Here is a 17,050-nt window from a genome sequence, read left to right as displayed (position 1 = left end):
TGTGGCCTAAATAAAATGGTGCGATGAAAGATACCGACTGACTCCACCAAGCTCAAGCACACAAATCTGGAGGGATGCAATGTTTATTTTTTCATTCATTATTTATCTTTTATATTTATAGCGTACACTAACAGTGATATGGAAACAAGCTCGTGCTGCCTCGGGAGGATTGGGGATTGAGTGTGCCTTCCGGGCAGGGCCGCTTTAAATGACATTTTTTCTTCAGTGGAAATATATTCCCAGCTGTAAGGTCAGCCTGGGTTAGTTTCCTGTGTAAAGGCGTCAGGTTTTCCTCAGATGCTATCTGAAATGTTACAAATGTATTTCATTTACCCAGTATTTTAACTGTTAATTCATAATAACTCCTAAGCTTTTAGAGCTCAGCGATTCAACTTTAGTCTGTTACAGGCTTGAGTTTCTACCATTGTTCTGTTTACGAAGTGTGGCTAGGTAGTGTACGGAAAACTGTGATCTGATTGGCTTGCCAAGAGATAATGGCTGCAAAAAGAACATAATCTAGTTGACCAGAAACCTTTGAGAATAAGCCCTTTCTTATCCATCTGGTTGACTTTGCTGCTTTTGTGTAGCATTTCCCAATAAAACAGTTCAACTTTGGCCAAGTTAATTGGGACAGAAGATTTGTTTGAATGTATTCTTTGTGAGGCATTTATTCAATTCCATCAGTGAAAGCCATGTAACGAATTTGTTCTGAAGCACTGATTTCAAGGTGAGATGTATTACAGGGATTGTCAAATGTGGCCCTTGGATCCGAATCTGGCCCTGCTTCTCTACCAGGTAACTGCCACTGATTGGCTAGACTGTCTTCAGACTGTACCTGACTCCCAGGTAAAGGGAGGGTGGTAAACCAGCAGTTATCACACCCTTGAGGTCTATGGGTTCCGGAACAGTGATGTACTAACTTCTCTATAGATTGGCTACGGAATGTTTGAGTCATTCAGCCTGGCTTTCGTTTTGTAGTTTTCTGGCTAATGAGGTCAAACCATCAGCGAATGTTATAGTTTTGGTTGTGGTCTTCTTATGACTCTGTTCTTTTGCGCTGAACTAGTTCTTTGTCTTCACAGCGGTTTAAATGTACTTTGATGGCATCTTTAGGCTATGTGTTTATTACGCATTATGTCTGTAACACAGCAACAACTTCACAAAGTTACGCGACTGTTGGGGCTGTTGAGATGTTTGAGGTTTTCATTTGTGACCTTCGTTGCAGTAGGCAAACTGTTTGAAGGTTGCATTTGTTCTGAAGAAGAAAGGCACACAGCAGATTGGTCTCTGTTCAGGGCAACGGCTAGTTTACTTTCTGATTTCAAACTCCGCCTTGCCCCCGAGGCCTGCCTTTGATTCGTTAATCCAGCTGTCCGCTATGTCTTTGATCAGCAAATCCCGTCTCTGAGTAATGGCAGTCATGGTCCATGAAGGGAATCTTTCTCCAGCAGGGCCATTAAGAACAGGTTCAGGCCTTCAATGGAATGCCAATTCAAGACAAGATTTAGAAATATGTAAATAAAAAACATTCTGTTCATGTTAATGTCTGTCTGAATGTGGCTCTGCATTAACCAGCTAGTCTTGTAGATATATCTTGGTCTCAGAAACATTTTCAGTGAAAAGTAAAATGAAAGCAAATGGAGGAGTGCTATGAAGGCTTATGAAATCAATTGATGAAAGTTAGAGTAAGTGCTGTGAAATGATTACCTGGGGGGACAGCGATGTTTCTGTATTCTTAGAAAGAAAAATATATCTGCGTGTTTGTGTGTGTGTCTAATCTCCACCTTCAATCACACTTGAACCTGTAACAATACATGTACACCATACCTCACTTTTTTAATACTTATGGCAACAAGGTTTGATGTCTAATAGCCAGCGCATTGTGTTTATGGTAGGTAAAGGTGAGAGTCCTCTGTGTGTCAGATTTAAGCGATATGGTTCTGTGAATATATACTGTATGGTAGTGGCAATACCAACACATGAAATCATATCTGTGGTCTCAGAGAGAACTGCAGTGCAGTGTATCAGCTCTGTTATAGTCACATCCAGTCCTCCTGGGCGTCAGTTCCAATATATTTCTTGGATATGAATGGAAGTGGCTGAAGCTGAGAATAAGTTTGCTTTGAGTTCTGTATCTGCTCATGATCTGACTGCCTGCCTCTCAAAATACGCCTGCGGTTTGTAACATTATAGTCTGGACAAAGAAAATCTAATCTCAAATTTGATATTTTATTGCGGATATCTATATTTTCTGTGCACTATAGTTATAACACTCGCTCAACAGTACATAACTGTGAATGTGTTTATTGATGTATTGGAGTGGCAGGTGATGTGGCTCTTGAGCGCCCTCTAGAGGCTCTGCTGCCAATGGGGCCATGAGCCAACGGTTCTGAAAACGGAGCACTGTTGCTTTAACATTCTGAGCATGAACCGGTTTAAGCCCCACTCCTCTCACTGCCAGCACTCCCGTTTAATCCTGTATCCATATTAATGTGTAATTGGGATTTAGACCCCAGAGCATCACTCTGGCCCTGCGTGTGATTGCTCAGGAGCAAAATGAACACCCCCCCACCCCTCCCAAAACTCATCTCTGCAGTCTCCAGCCAATTACCCCTCCATATAATCTTTCATTACCCCCCTCCCCACCAGATCCCCAGGTTAGTGTGAGGGCCCCCCTTAAAGCCTCGGGTCATCACTTCCCACTTGACTTTGATTGTGAAATTAAGGTCGAATGTACAGTATATATTTATGCAAATTCTTCCACCGAATGAAAAAGTATTCATCGTATTGCATTTCTATAAAGCGCTGGGCAAATATTATTTTCAAGCATTTCTGTTTCTGACTGACGTGGAGGTTAGTGAAGAAAGGACAAAGGACTCTGAGTCTTATACACAAATTGCAATCTGCCCTCCACCAGAGGACCGCTTCTTGGCTGATACGCACTGCTCAGCACCCCTGCCGGAGACACTGCCCGTGGGCACAATCTTCTCACCCCTCGTCTGCAATCGCACCTCTCCTCCATATTTTTTACTTAAGGCTGCCAAAAGGGTAGGAAACCATCTGTCCCCACTCTGGGGCCTGACCACCGTAGGTCTGTTTGTCTTCTCAGGAGAAGAGAACGTAGAAAGGTTCCCTGGGTGATTCTGGGACAGTCCGTTATCAATCAGTGCCGGCGTGACACCATTTTGTTTTTTGTTTTAGTCAGCATGCCCTGAGATTTCTGAGTGAAGATGAGACTTAGGGAGTGGGGATTTAATGTCTGGGGGGACGTTACTGTACGTACCTCTGGGCATGTCCTGTAACAAGCCCTGTCAGAGAGGGGGGAAGGGGAACACCAGAGCCTGAATTAATGGGAGTCCACCAGCGAGCTGCAGAGCAGTGCAGTGCTATGGGGAGGGATGATGTCACTGAAAAGGAGGTACGGTTTATTCTGACGTGAACACCTAACTCCTGTATCAGGTTTTGATTATGATCATCAAATCACGGTCCTTGAGGGCCAAGAACCTCTGGTTTTCTACCCTCCCTTTACCTGGGTCTCAGGTGTGAAGACAATCTGACAAATCAGCAGCACTGAGTGTTCAGTTAATTACCTGGGGGAAAAGAACCAGGTCTGGATTTGGCCGGGTTTGATGATCCCAGGCTTATGTTGTAACCTGTATCTTCTGTTCCCTCATCTCCAGTTGCTACCTATTGAGTTTGTTCTGTCAGCAAATGAATACATACCCAGTCTGAAAAAGATAAATGAATGTTTGACTGAATTGTATTGAATTGAATCTAGTTGACCACAACACAGTTGTCTTGTAGTTGAATTGTATAAAGGCGTTTATTGAATTTGATCCCTGGCACTTCTTGGTTGGGTCTGGAAAACCTTTATTTAAACTCTTTTATTTTCTCTCCCTCTCCCTCTCCCTCTCTCTCTCTTTCCCTCTCCCTCTCCCTCTCCCTCTCCCTCTCCCTCCTCTGGCTCTGCCCTGTGGCTGTAGGCCAATGAGAACAGCCTCCTGAGTGCGCAGCTGAAAGGCTTCCCCCTCTTCCTCCACTCCAACCTGGGCCTGAAGGACTGCAGCATCAACCCCAAATCTCCCCTCCTCTTCATCACGCGGGCGGGGCAGGTGGAGCGGGGCCCGTTGCCCGGCGACGACTGGACCGTGTTCCAGTCCAACCACTCCACCTACGAGCCGGTTCTGCTGGCCCGGACACGGTCGACGGAGGTCGTTCCCCCGCTGGTTTCTGTCGCCGCCCCGCCCGTCCACACCTCCGTGGTGCAGGACCTGGGTCTCCATGACGGCATCCAGAGGGTGCTCTTCGGGAATAACCTCAACTTCTGGCTCCACAAGCTGGTGTTTGTCGATGCCGTGTCCTTCCTCACGGGCAAACGCCTGTCGCTGTCGCTGGACCGCTACCTGCTGGTGGACATCGACGACATCTTCGTGGGCAAGGAGGGAACGCGCATGAAGGTCCCCGACGTCAAGGTACCCAAGCCGACGGCCGACATGACACACCACAACCTGCGTCCATGACAGACCACAACCTGGGTCCACGACACACCACAACCTGGATCCACGACACCCCACAACCTGCGTCCACGACACCCCACAACCTGCGTCCACGACACCCCACAACCTGCGTCCACGACACCCCACAACCTGCGTCCACGACACCCCACAACCTGCGTCCACGACACCCCACAACCTGCGTCCACCACACCCCACTACCTGCGTCCACGACACCCCACAACCTGCGTCCACGACACCCCACAACCTGCGTCCACGACACCCCACAACCTGCGTCCACGACACCCCACAACCTGCGTCCACGACACACCACAACCTGCGTCCACCACACACCACAACCTGCGTCCACGACACACCACAACCTGCGTCCACGACACACCACAACCTGCGTCCACCACACCCCACAACCTGCGTCCACCACACACCACAACCTGCGTCCACCACACCCCACAACCTGCGTCTTTAGAGCTGGGAGGTCTAACTCCAGTGCTGGAGGGCTGCAGTGTCTGCTGGTCTTTATAGTTTCCTTACAACCTTTCCTAACGGCCTTTTAAGACCTTGAGAATGAGGTGTGTGTGGCCTTTTCAGACAATCAATGACTTCCGTCAGTGATCTTCGTTCCTGGTCCTGGAGAGCCGCAGGGTGTGCTGGTTTTTGTTTTCGCCTTAATATAAGCAGCCGATTCTGATCCAAGAAACCAGGTGAGGTCAGTTAACTGTGTAATCGAGTGCTTTAACTGATCAATTAAATGTGAGTAACAACAAAAACCAACACACCCTGTGGCCCTCCAGGACCTGGAGTGACGATCGCTGACTGGAGTTTGACACCCCTGCTCTGGAGTGTGTGAGTCCTGCAGAACTGTGAGGTATAAGGGTTCACATCATACACGGGTGTAAATATCGCTCATCTGCTACAACAGCACAGCTGACTGGAGCAAAGTGTAATGGTAGGTTTTGTCGTTGAGCAAACCTTCTTATCCAGAGAAGCTTGCGTTCTCATGCAGCTAAATATTAGTGGAAGCAATTTAGCAATTCCCGCACTTTGCCTAAGGGTATAACAGCACTGCCTCAACTGCAACTCAAACCTCCAACCTCAGCCCCAATATGCGAATGCCAGTGTTGTGTTTCTTGTAGGAAGTATTCCAAGCGGTTACATAGCGGTGGGCCAGGTATACAGTTATGAGTGGTGGAAGATTGTTGTGGTAGAGTTGCCTTTATTGGTGATCCTGTACCAATGATACAGGGTTGATGCAGTGGCACTGGCCATGTGACAAGTTGCTATGGGCAACACATTCGGTCATGTGACCCAGCCTTGGAGACCGAGGGACCGCTCAGGTCAGGTGACCTCTCTTGGAGAGGGGGAGTGTGAGCTTTTGCCACGGGCTTGGTATCGACCGGCCTGTCCTCAACAGCTCCACAGGCCTCCACATCTTCACTACAGATCATTAGGGCTGGGCGATATAGCTATCGTGGTATAACCATTCTTTTTGTAAGCGCAGTAACAACTCAAGCATGCGGTGTTAGATTTCTTTCAGTCTTTTTTTATTTTATCATACTTGATGCGGTAGCACCTCCAATTTTCTGAGCCAAACTGAAATGCTTCCGGTGAGAATGCTTTCCATGTGGTTGATAAAAAGAACAAGGATAAAGAGTGAAGTGATGTGTTTTTCAAAAATTACAGGCGAGTTAACCTACAAGTGATGTTTCTTATCCCTCAGAAGCATTTCACTGAAGTTTGGAGATGTTACTGTATTAAGTATGCCCAAAGACGAAAAGAGGGAATGTAATCTGCCACCACCAGAAAGGTCTTATTGCGCTAAAAAAACTATTCGATGTACCTCGATAGCTATATCGCACAGCCCTACCGATCGCCTCCGACACCTCTGAACCTTTGGGCGTCTCGCTATGCCGCAGAACCCCGACCTGCTTCCCTGTTGGGCTGTGCTCTGAGGCTCTGTACTAGAGTGAGTGTCTCAGGCGCTCTCCACGCTGTGCTGCCTGTGCTGAGCCCTCCGATAGAGACGCTAAACGGAGGCCGGGGTGGGGAAAGGGCACACCCCGTCAGAGACGTCAGTCTGAGAGCTCTCAACCGTGGAGTAAACCCTGAGGGAGTGACAGAGAGAGAGGGGAGGGGATAGAGCGTAAGAGGGGGAGAGAGACAGAGAGGGTGAGGGGAAGAGGGAGAGAGAGTGAGTGAGAGAGGGTGAGGGTAAGGGGGAGAGGGAGAGAGAGTAAGTGAGAGAGGGTAAGGGGAAGAGGGAGAGAGACTGAGTGAGTGAGGGTGAGGTAAGGGGGAGGGGGAGAGGGAGAGAGACTGAGTGAGTGAGAGGGAGGGTGAGGGGGTATTTATATAGCTAAGAATAAGAATTGCAGTTTGTTTTTCATCCTGAAAAAATATTCAATTAAGACTGTCTCAAAGCAACCCTACAGTTTCTTCTTTAGTCAGAGTGAGGGAGAGTGAGACAGTGGAAAAGATTCATTGAGATTTAAATATTTGCTTACTCCGCATGTGTACACTTCCCTTAATAAAAGAAGAGGGGGTGTTTAAATAAGGTATATGTTCCTTATTATTTTCAGTTTTAAAACTTTCATGTTGTCTGTTTGGATTAAGAGACAGTGGCAGATGAAAAGGAGAGATGGGCGGAGGGGGTAACCGAAGGAAAAAGAGGGAGCAGTGGAGAGAGCGAGAGAGGGAAAACGCATCAGGAAGAATGAGTCTTGGGCTCTCACCATGGAGACCAGAATGAAAATAAAGGGAAATAAAAAGGAATTTCTATTGGGATGAAGAGTAGAGTTTCACAGAGAGATGGTATCAGAGGGAGGGGGAAACACTGTGTAACTGGGTAACAGTACAGTGTCATTGTGTGCGTGTGTCTGTGCCCGTGTCTGTGCCCGTGTCTGTGCCCGTGTCTGTGCCCGTGTCTGTGCCCGTGTCTGTGCCCGTGTCTGTGCCCGTGTCTGTGCGTGTGTCTGTGCGCCTGTCTGTGCGCGTGTCTGTGCGCGTGTCAGTGCCCGTGTCTGTGCCCGTCTATGTCTGTGCCCGTCTATGTCTGTGCCCATCTATGTCTGTGTCCGTCTATGTCTGTGTCTGTGTCTGTCTATGTCTGTGTCTGTCTATGTCTGTGTCTGTGTCTGTCTATGTCTGTGTCTGTGTCTGTCTGTGTCTGTCTGTGTGTCTCTGCCTGTACGTCTCTGCCTGTCTCTATATATCTGTGTGTTTGTTTGTTTGTTTGTGTGTGTGTGTGTGTGTGTGTTTGTGTGTGTGTGTGTGTTAATGACTCTCCTCTCCCTCTCCAGGCTCTGGTGGAGACGCAGAATGAACTCCGCTCCCATGTGCCCAACTTCACCTTTAACCTGGGCTTCTCAGGGAAGTTCTTCCATGCAGGTGAGTCCAGCCCGCCAGTGAGTCAATGCTTGACTTAATTTTCATGACTGGACAACTGATTCTACATCAATTCTACCTTATCTGACCTGTTGTTCTTATGACCTTGGAATGCACGTGGTGTATGTTGCTTTGGGGAAAAGCATCTGCTAGATAAAATGCAATTTAATGTGAATGTGTGTGTTGTATCTCAGGTACGGATGAGGAGGACCTGGGCGATGACCTGCTGCTGTCCTATGGGAAGGAGTTCTGGTGGTTTCCCCACATGTGGAGCCACATGCAGCCACACCTCTTCCACAACCACAGTGTGCTCGCCGAGCAGATGCAGCTCAACAGGAAGTTTGCCGCCGTGAGTGTTGGGCAGGGGTCACGCGCAGATGTCCAAATTCCCATTCGTTAAAAGGAAATATAAGCACCAGGAGCAAGGTTGACTATATCATCTGTGTGTGTTCAGACTGAGAGATAAGATAGTGGAGCCGTAATGGTGCCCTAATTTTGCATGTGAATACGCTGATGACAGTCGCAAGAGCACAGATGTATGGGAGTTGATGGAAGGAGGACGTGAAATGACAGCGGGGATGGAGCCCAAATGGAGGCCGTACAGTGACGGAAATAGTGTTTCTGATCAGTGTGACTGGGCTGGCAATAAGAGTGTGGTTGAGCCGTGATTTTGTGTGCATTCATAAAACTGCTGACAGTGCAAAACACAAGTTAATTAGCAAAGGTGATGGAGGGCACTGAGTGCTCATTCATGTGCACCCGCCAGTAATGTGTGTGTGTGTGTGTGTGTGTGTGTGTGTGTGTGTGTGTGTGTGTGTGTGTGTGTGTGTGTGTGTGTGTGTGTGTGTGTGTGTGTGTGTGTGTGTGTGTGTGTGTGTGTGTGTGTGTGTGTGTGTGTAAATTGACAGTGGAGGAGAGAGAAAGAGAGAGCGAGAGAGAGAGAGCGAGAGCGGGTTTGTGTATCACAAAGGTCAGCAAGGTATTTTATTATTATTATTAGAAATTCTCACCCTTCTCCTGTTCTCTCCCATCCCTCTCTCCTCGGGTCTCAGGAGCACGGCATCCCCACGAACATGGGCTACGCCGTGGCCCCGCACCACTCCGGGGTGTACCCCGTACACGTGCAGCTGTACGAGGCCTGGAAGAAGGTGTGGGGCATCAAGGTGACGAGCACGGAGGAGTACCCCCACCTCAAACCCGCACGCTTCCGCCGTGGCTTTGTCCACAGCGGGATCAGTGTGAGTTTCCCTCACCCTCACAGTGCACACACACACACACACACACACACACACACACACACACACACACACACTCACTCACTCACTCACTCACTCACTCACTCACTCACTCACTCACTCACTCACTCTCACTCTCACTCTCACTCTCACACACACACACACACACACACACTCTCTCTCTCTCTCTCTCTCTCTCTCACACTCACACACTCACACATACAGGCGCACACTCTCTCTCACACACTCACACACACTCTCACACACACACACACACTCACACTCACTCACACACTCTCTCTCACACTCTCTCACACACACACACACACACACACACACACACACACACACACTCCCTCCTGCTCCCGTACAGTGTTCGTGTGGGGACCGTGTGTGTGTGTGTGTCTGTATGTATGTGTGTGGGGTGAGTGTGAGTGGGGACCGTGTGCGTGTGGGGACCGGGGACCGTGTGTGTTTGTGGGGACAGTGTGCGCTTGTGGGGACAGTGTGTTTGTGGGGACAGTGTGATGGACGGTGTCATTAGACTGGGTACGGTGCAGATTGAGCAAGGCTACCGAGTGTCTGGCAGTGGAATGAGAATGAGCTATGAGCCCTTCACACACACATGCACATTAGTGTGACAGGATGCCTTTTTCCCTGCTATTCAGTTGAGAGAATATGCTGGTGCTTCTTCCTGGCTAGCCATCATATGTCACTGCTCAGTGTAGCACATTTCATTTTTTTGGCAAAGGAGTGCGATGCTGTCAGCGTGACAGACACAGACATGGGTCTGTGAAATATTCTGCATGTGGAATATCTATAGCGCGGTGGCCTCCAAGGGTTCAATATTGATTGTTTTCCTCCTATTTTTACCTTGCTCAGCGTTTTTCTGGGGGTTGGCTGTTTCTCTGCAGATATCAAAGGGACATTTTTTTCCCCAGACATTTTATCAAACAATTTAATTTACCTGCAGAAAGTTTGATAAGTGAAGGTGACTGTGTCTTGCGCGTGTCTTGCGCGTGTGTATGCGCAAATGGCCTGTGTGTGTGGTTCTGTGTTTTCATGACCCTGTGTTTGGTCTGTGGGCAGGTCCTCCCCAGGCAGACGTGTGGGCTCTTCACTCACACCATCTTCTACAGCGAGTACCCAGGAGGACCCAAGGAGCTGGACAAGCTCATCACTGGAGGAGAGCTTTTCCTCACCGTCCTGCTCAATCCTGTGGGTGATGTGTACAAACTCTCCCTCACTGACGCTAGGGAACCCTTTCACTCAGCTAGGGCACCCTATCACTCAGCTAGAGAACCCTTTCACTCAGCCCCTTTCACTCAGCTAGGGAACCCTTTCACTGAGCTAGAGAACCCTTTCACTCAGCTAGGGAACCCTTTCACTCAGCTAGAGAACCCTTTCACTCAGCTAGGGAACCCTTTCACTCAGCTAGAGAACCCTTTCACTCAGCTAGGGAACCCTTTCACTCAACTAAGGAACCCTTTCACTCAACTAAGGAACCCTTTCACTCAACTAAGGAACCCTTTCACTCAGCTAGAGAACCCTTTCACTCAGCTAGAGAACCCTTTCACTCAGCTAGGGAACCCTTTCACTCAGCTAGAGAACCCTTTCACTCAGCTAGAGAACCCTTTCACTCAGCTAGAGAACCCTTTCACTTAGCTAGGGAACCCTTTCACTGAGCTAGAGAACCCTTTCACTCAGCTAGAGAACCCTTTCACTCAGCTAGAGAACCCTTTCACTCAACTAAGGAACCCTTTCACTCAGCTAGGGAACCCTTTCACTCAGCTGGAGAACCCTTTCACTCAGCTAGGGAACCCTTTCACTCGGCCCCTTTCACTCAGCTAGAGAACCCTTTCACTCAACTAAGGAACCCTTTCACTCAGCTAGAGAACCCTTTCACTCAGCTGGAGAACCCTTTCACTCAGCTAGGGAACCCTTTCACTCGGCCCCTTTCACTCAGCTAGAGAACCCTTTCACTCAACTAAGGAACCCTTTCACTCAACTAAGGAACCCTTTCACTCAACTAAGGAACCCTTTCACTCAGCTAGAGAACCCTTTCACTCAGCTAGAGAACCCTTTCACTCAGCTAGGGAACCCTTTCACTCAGCTAGAGAACCCTTTCACTCAGCTAGAGAACCCTTTCACTCAGCTAGAGAACCCTTTCACTCAGCTAGAGAACCCTTTCACTTAGCTAGGGAACCCTTTCACTGAGCTAGAGAACCCTTTCACTCAGCTAGAGAACCCTTTCACTCAGCTAGAGAACCCTTTCACTCAACTAAGGAACCCTTTCACTCAGCTAGGGAACCCTTTCACTCAGCTGGAGAACCCTTTCACTCAGCTGGAGAACCCTTTCACTCAGCTAGGGAACCCTTTCACTCGGCCCCTTTCACTCAGCTAGAGAACCCTTTCACTCAACTAAGGAACCCTTTCACTCAGCTAGAGAACCCTTTCACTCAACTAAGGAACCCTTTCACTCAGCTAGGGAACCCTTTCACTCAGCTGGAGAACCCTTTCACTCAGCTAGGGAACCCTTTCACTCGGCCCCTTTCACTCAGCTAGAGAACCCTTTCACTCAACTAAGGAACCCTTTCACTCAACTAAGGAACCCTTTCACTCAACTAAGGAACCCTTTCACTCAGCTAGAGAACCCTTTCACTCAGCTAGGGAACCCTTTCACTCAGCTAGAGAACCCTTTCACTCAGCTAGGGAACCCTTTCACTCAGCTAGGGAACCCTTTCACTCAGCTAGAGAACCCTTTCACTCAGCTAGAGAACCCTTTCACTCAGCTAGAGAACCCTTTCACTCAGCTAGGGAACCCTTTCACTCAGCTAGGGAACCCTTTCACTCAGCTAGGGAACCCTTTCACTCAGCTAGTTGGTAGATGGTTTCATTTTCATTCACTTACCTGCCAAATTAGCTCAGCATACCCTCCCACAGCACTTGGAGATCAATAAAATTAATCATAAATGTGCTTTTATTTGTGCTTTCAAGTCTAGAAATCTGTTTATTTTTTACATTTACAGTCACTCCACTGATGAAGTCTCAAAATTGATACCTGTAGCACAGCTGCTCGTAGCTGTTTTAACTGATGATTGTACCGTTAAAAAACAGAAGCTTGTATAACCTATCTACCACCATAATGCTGGTTTAGCCCGTGTCTGTTGGGACGTGTGCCAGAATGTTTTTATTTTTCAGGGATGGTTTGACCCCGATTCCCCTCCCCCTGTACTCACAGATAAGCATCTTCATGACTCACCTGTCCAACTACGGGAACGACCGGCTGGGCCTGTACACCTTCCGGAAGCTGGTGAAGTTCCTGCAGACCTGGACGCACCTGAAGCTGCAGACGCTGCCGCCCGTGCAGCTGGCCCAGAGATACTTCCAGATCTTTCCGGAGGAGCGGGACCCGCTCTGGCAGGTGAGTCTCCGCCCGCAGGAAGTGACACGGCACCGCTGGAGCTGATCTTCCTTCGGCAGCTCCATCCACAGGAAGTGACATTTGGCACACGTCATCCTTTCCTCTTGGCACCACTGCATATGCACTTTTGCATGATGCAAGCTAATGCTCCTCTTAGAATTTGTTGGTAGGCATCACTTGTACACCTGTAGGATACTTGATATATCCTTTTAAGTGTTTTGTTGGCATGATAGATGGTCATGAGACAGTCAATTATCTAAATAGTGATCTCTATTTGGTTGCAAGAGCACTGTGTGCCCTGTGTATAATAGCGTGTTGCTTGCCGTTACACGCACACGCGCACACACACACACACATGCGCACAGACACAGACACAGACACAGACACAGACACAGACACAGACACAGACACAGACACACGCGGCCTGGTTCTTACCGTTCCCACCGCGCATGGGTCACTAGTTCACCGTGATGGCCCTGTGCGTTGCTTTGGCGTTCATGCATGTAGCACGCACCACCATTTCCGTAAATAATGTAGGGGCTGTATAATGTTGAAGATTCGTTTCAGAGGAGGGGTCGGTGATGATGGATTGCATTTACATAGACTCTGTCATACAGCCTTTCACAATCTCTGCAGTCAAACTGGGGCTAGCATCTGCTTTGCTAATTCACAGCAGTCATTCATTAAAGTTTCAGACCAAATGTTTCGCAAAAACTAAGCGAACTTATGCAAAGCCGGGAAAAGAAAATGTAAATCAATGGTCCGGTTTCACAGACGTAGATTTAGCATAGTCCTAGACTAAATTCAATTCTCAATGGAGATTCTCCATAGAAAACTCATTTTAGTCCAAGACTTAATCCAAGCTTAATCTGTGTCCATAAAGCTGGCCCATAATGTGTTTCCATCAACAACTGTTATGTGAATATTCTGAGGAGGGAGAGAATATTCTTTTTATTATGTCATCAAAAGAGTGGCAGCTGTGGCCTGCTCCCCGTTTTTGGCACAGGAGAATGTGACTTCGGCCCCCATCAGTCATCATTTCTTTGAAAGCTGTTTCCATCTCCCATTATCATATCTTCTCTTAATCCATTTCCCAACTTTTCCACCCCGCCCAAGCAATATTTCTGAGGTCTTTCAAATTTCAAGTGATTCCACTCAGGTTTACTTATGCTCAAATACATCATTTGTCTAAATGGATGGATGGAAGGATGGATATCCTACTATTTATCCCAGAACTCTTACATCTGCCACAATGGAGGGGATGGCATAATTTAGCCAGCAGTTGCACCAGGTTGTCATTAGACTCCCAGGAAGACAGGGGCAGGCTGGGTATTTTGCCAGGACTCCGGGGAGCTGCCAAGTCAGTGCTCAAATATCCGTGGGATCATTAATGGCCACAGTGAGTCAGGAGCTCGCATGACCGGCTCATCCAAAAGTCAGTCTCTCCCATAGCCTAGCTTCCCTGTCGCTACAAACGGAATATCGATTTTCCTGCTTGGTCCCACGGGAATGCTGCCCCCTCACTGCAAATATTTACATTACAGTTATTTCTCTGACACTTTTATCAAATGAAACCCTAATAGTTCATTAGACTAAGCAGGGGCCATTTCTCCCTGGGGCCTTGCATGACAGCCCAACACCTGCACTGGTCTTGGGCCTACACTGGTGCTTCAGCCACTGGCCTTCCATGTCCTAGTCAAGCACCTTAGCCGCGAGGCGGTATCCCAGCCATGTACTAACAAACCCAGTGCTGCTGGGGCGACATTGGCTCAGGCAGTCAGAGCATCTGTCTGGCCGTCAGGGGGTTGCCAGTTCGAATCCGCCCCGGGTGTGTCGAAGTGTCCCTGAGCAAGACACCTAACCCCTATGTGCTCCTGACAAGCTGGTTTATGCCTTGCATGGCAGCCGATCGCTGTTGGTGCGTGAGTTTCTGTATGAATGGGTGGATGAGAAGCATCAATTGTACATCTGCTGGATAAAGGCGCTATATAAATGCACCATTTACCATTTTGCAGGGCTCCATCGAGTTCCAGAGCATGAAAAGGACTGCCTTAGCTGGGGGTTTAGCTGGGGTTAGCCAGAGAGAGAGGTGCGGGCAGAATAGCTTGAGTACAATACCCCTCCATCCTCTCGGCTCCACACAGACTCGTCTAAGCCGTTTCCATGGACTCTAACGGAAATTAAAGCCTCGTTGTTTTAACTAAGCGCCTTGTTAATTACGGCAGAAAAAGGAGCATCTGCTGGAGTGTAATTAATGTAATGTTCTCTAACGCTCTCGTCACAAACGAGGACAAGGCTTTCTGCCTGACTGTCTGCGTGTTTGTTTTTTTGTTCGGTCTGTTCCATTGTCTTGGGCTGTGCATATTTCTGTCGGTCTGTCTGTGGGTGTATGAAAGCACAAGTGTTTGGAAGAGTTTGACATGGGGTGTGTGTGTCTGTTTGTGTGACTGTGCGCATGCATGCATGCTTACTTGCCTGTTGGGTCTGTGTGTGTAATTTTGTGACTGTGTGTGCGGTTTGTGTGTTTAGTATATGTGTGCGCGTGTGTGCATGTCTGTGTCAGACTGGTTCAGTCTGCTTGTGTATGTTTGTGTGACTGTATGTGTGTGCGTGCGTGCGTGCGTGCGTGCGTGCGTGCGTGTCTGAGAGAGAGACCGGTTCAGTCTGTGTATGTTTGTGTGACTGTATGTGTGTATGTGTATGCGCACGCGTGTGTGTGTGTGTGTGTGTGTGTGTGTGTGTGTGTGTGTGTGTGTGTGTGTGTCTGAGAGAGAGACTGGTTCAGTCTGTTTGTGTCCTGCGGTGCGGTGATAATTACTTGAAAAGGCGGGCTTTGTCTCACAGAAAGGGGCTGCCAGTCCCTGTCTTTTTTTTTTTTCTTTTTTTTTTTCCCATTCTGGGAGTTCACTAGGAGAACAGCAAGGTACACATTAAAAGTTTGTGCGAAGAGGGAATAGAATTTGGCATGCATATTTATCTAAATGAGCGGAATTGTTTTAATGACCTTTTTAAGTTTTATCATATTAGCTATTTTTCTTGCCTGCCCTGTCGTAATTGAAACACATCATGCTGTGTGACAGGAGTTAATTATTATTATTATTGCATTAACCGGATCACATAATCGGACCGTTGGAGACAGGAGCCATGTCGCGATGCAGATGTCTCATCAGAATGGGGGAGATTTGGAGGTCAGGGCTGTCACCTTGGAACAAATTCAGGTCGACCTTCATGTGTCCTCACACTGAAATCCCAGAGTGATGTTCCCCCAACTTGCTACTTCCTCACAGAGCTCTACTATTTATTGAGAACTAGGGGCTGTGTTTCGTTCCGCCAAGTGTCCTTCCCTTGCCAAGATCGCTCAGGGGGGGTCTGTCACAGCGCCGAAGGGCTCAAGTAATCGCTTTTAACGAGGGGGCCCAGATGGAGCCGAAATGTGCCGTTCTTCATCAACCGTACACTGAGAAGTTGCGGCCATCTTGATTGTTTACCATGACCAGAGACGGTTGCTTGTGCATTTCATGACCTCATGCACTTTCTCCAAATTGTATACAACGTCAATTTTTTTATTAGTATTTATTAGTATTAGTATATTTATTTTATTATTTATTCGGTTTTTTTTTCCATCGCAAAGTTATAAACAAATTATGAAACATTCTCTCATGTTAATGTTTGTGACTAAATGTGCTTGTTTCTCTGTGTGTTTGAAGTCAGGGTATGTTAACCACAGTCTCATCTTCACAGATCCTGAAGTTTAAAAACTAATTTAAGGAAAAACATTGATTTTTCCAACGCTCATTTGCCAGCCTTTATTACATATTGAGCTCAAAGCAGACAAGAGTGCAAAATGAGTGATTCATTCTACCTTTGAAATAATAGCAAGTAATGATTACATTGACTTTCCCAAATTGAACCGTGTATTGGTGTTTAGCCTACATTCTTTACCGTGGCATAGAGAAAGAGTGTTGAAGCATGAGAAGCAATTGGGAGAAAGCTTGGGGAATATATTTCACTGAATTCAAATCATTGCCACACTTGTTTAATAAATCAAAATGGGTAGTTTTGAGTTTGAAGGGAATCTCTACTTGAAAAAATTGAATGGTAAATTAACAGATCTTAATCATTTGTTTCCCATTTGTTTCCTGATATTTGCCGTGAAAATGGCTGAGGCCCTTCTTTACAAATACAGAAGAACAGTGCATTGTGGGAAGGTTGGCGCACTAGCTGGCCTTTTGAACCGGTGCTCTTGGTGTCCAGCAGGGTTTCTCTAACTGCCAGTGAATGGGCTGACAACAAAGACATTCAGTTGAAAGCAGAAACATTAATGTAGCTCAACAACCGTTACATTCACACCACTGGAAGAAGTTGTAGAAATCCCACCCCCTCTGCAGTAAAATAAATAGCAGTGTTTATTTTTAATGAAAAAACAAAAAATAAATTGCTTACTAGGTAGTTTCATAATTTTCTTTGGATAGCTTTTACACCTTAATTTTATGCAA

General features: G+C 47.4%; 1 protein-coding gene across 1 annotated transcript in view; it reads left to right on the top strand.

Moving 5' to 3' along the window:
- Window positions 1-17,050, top strand: part of LOC133132698 (bifunctional heparan sulfate N-deacetylase/N-sulfotransferase 1-like) — an 88,761-nt gene that overhangs the window by 59,765 nt on the left and 11,946 nt on the right. The window contains exons 4-9 of the mRNA XM_061248339.1: window positions 3,984-4,472; window positions 7,811-7,898; window positions 8,090-8,244; window positions 8,948-9,133; window positions 10,220-10,348; window positions 12,372-12,554. Coding sequence (XP_061104323.1) covers window positions 3,984-4,472; window positions 7,811-7,898; window positions 8,090-8,244; window positions 8,948-9,133; window positions 10,220-10,348; window positions 12,372-12,554 — 1,230 coding nt within the window. The remainder of the gene's footprint in view (window positions 1-3,983; window positions 4,473-7,810; window positions 7,899-8,089; window positions 8,245-8,947; window positions 9,134-10,219; window positions 10,349-12,371; window positions 12,555-17,050) is intronic.

The sequence above is a fragment of the Conger conger genome, chromosome 7 (genome assembly GCF_963514075.1).
Source record: "Conger conger chromosome 7, fConCon1.1, whole genome shotgun sequence".
NCBI lineage: Eukaryota > Metazoa > Chordata > Actinopteri > Anguilliformes > Congridae > Conger > Conger conger.
This window is presented reverse-complemented; position numbering and strand designations above follow the sequence as displayed.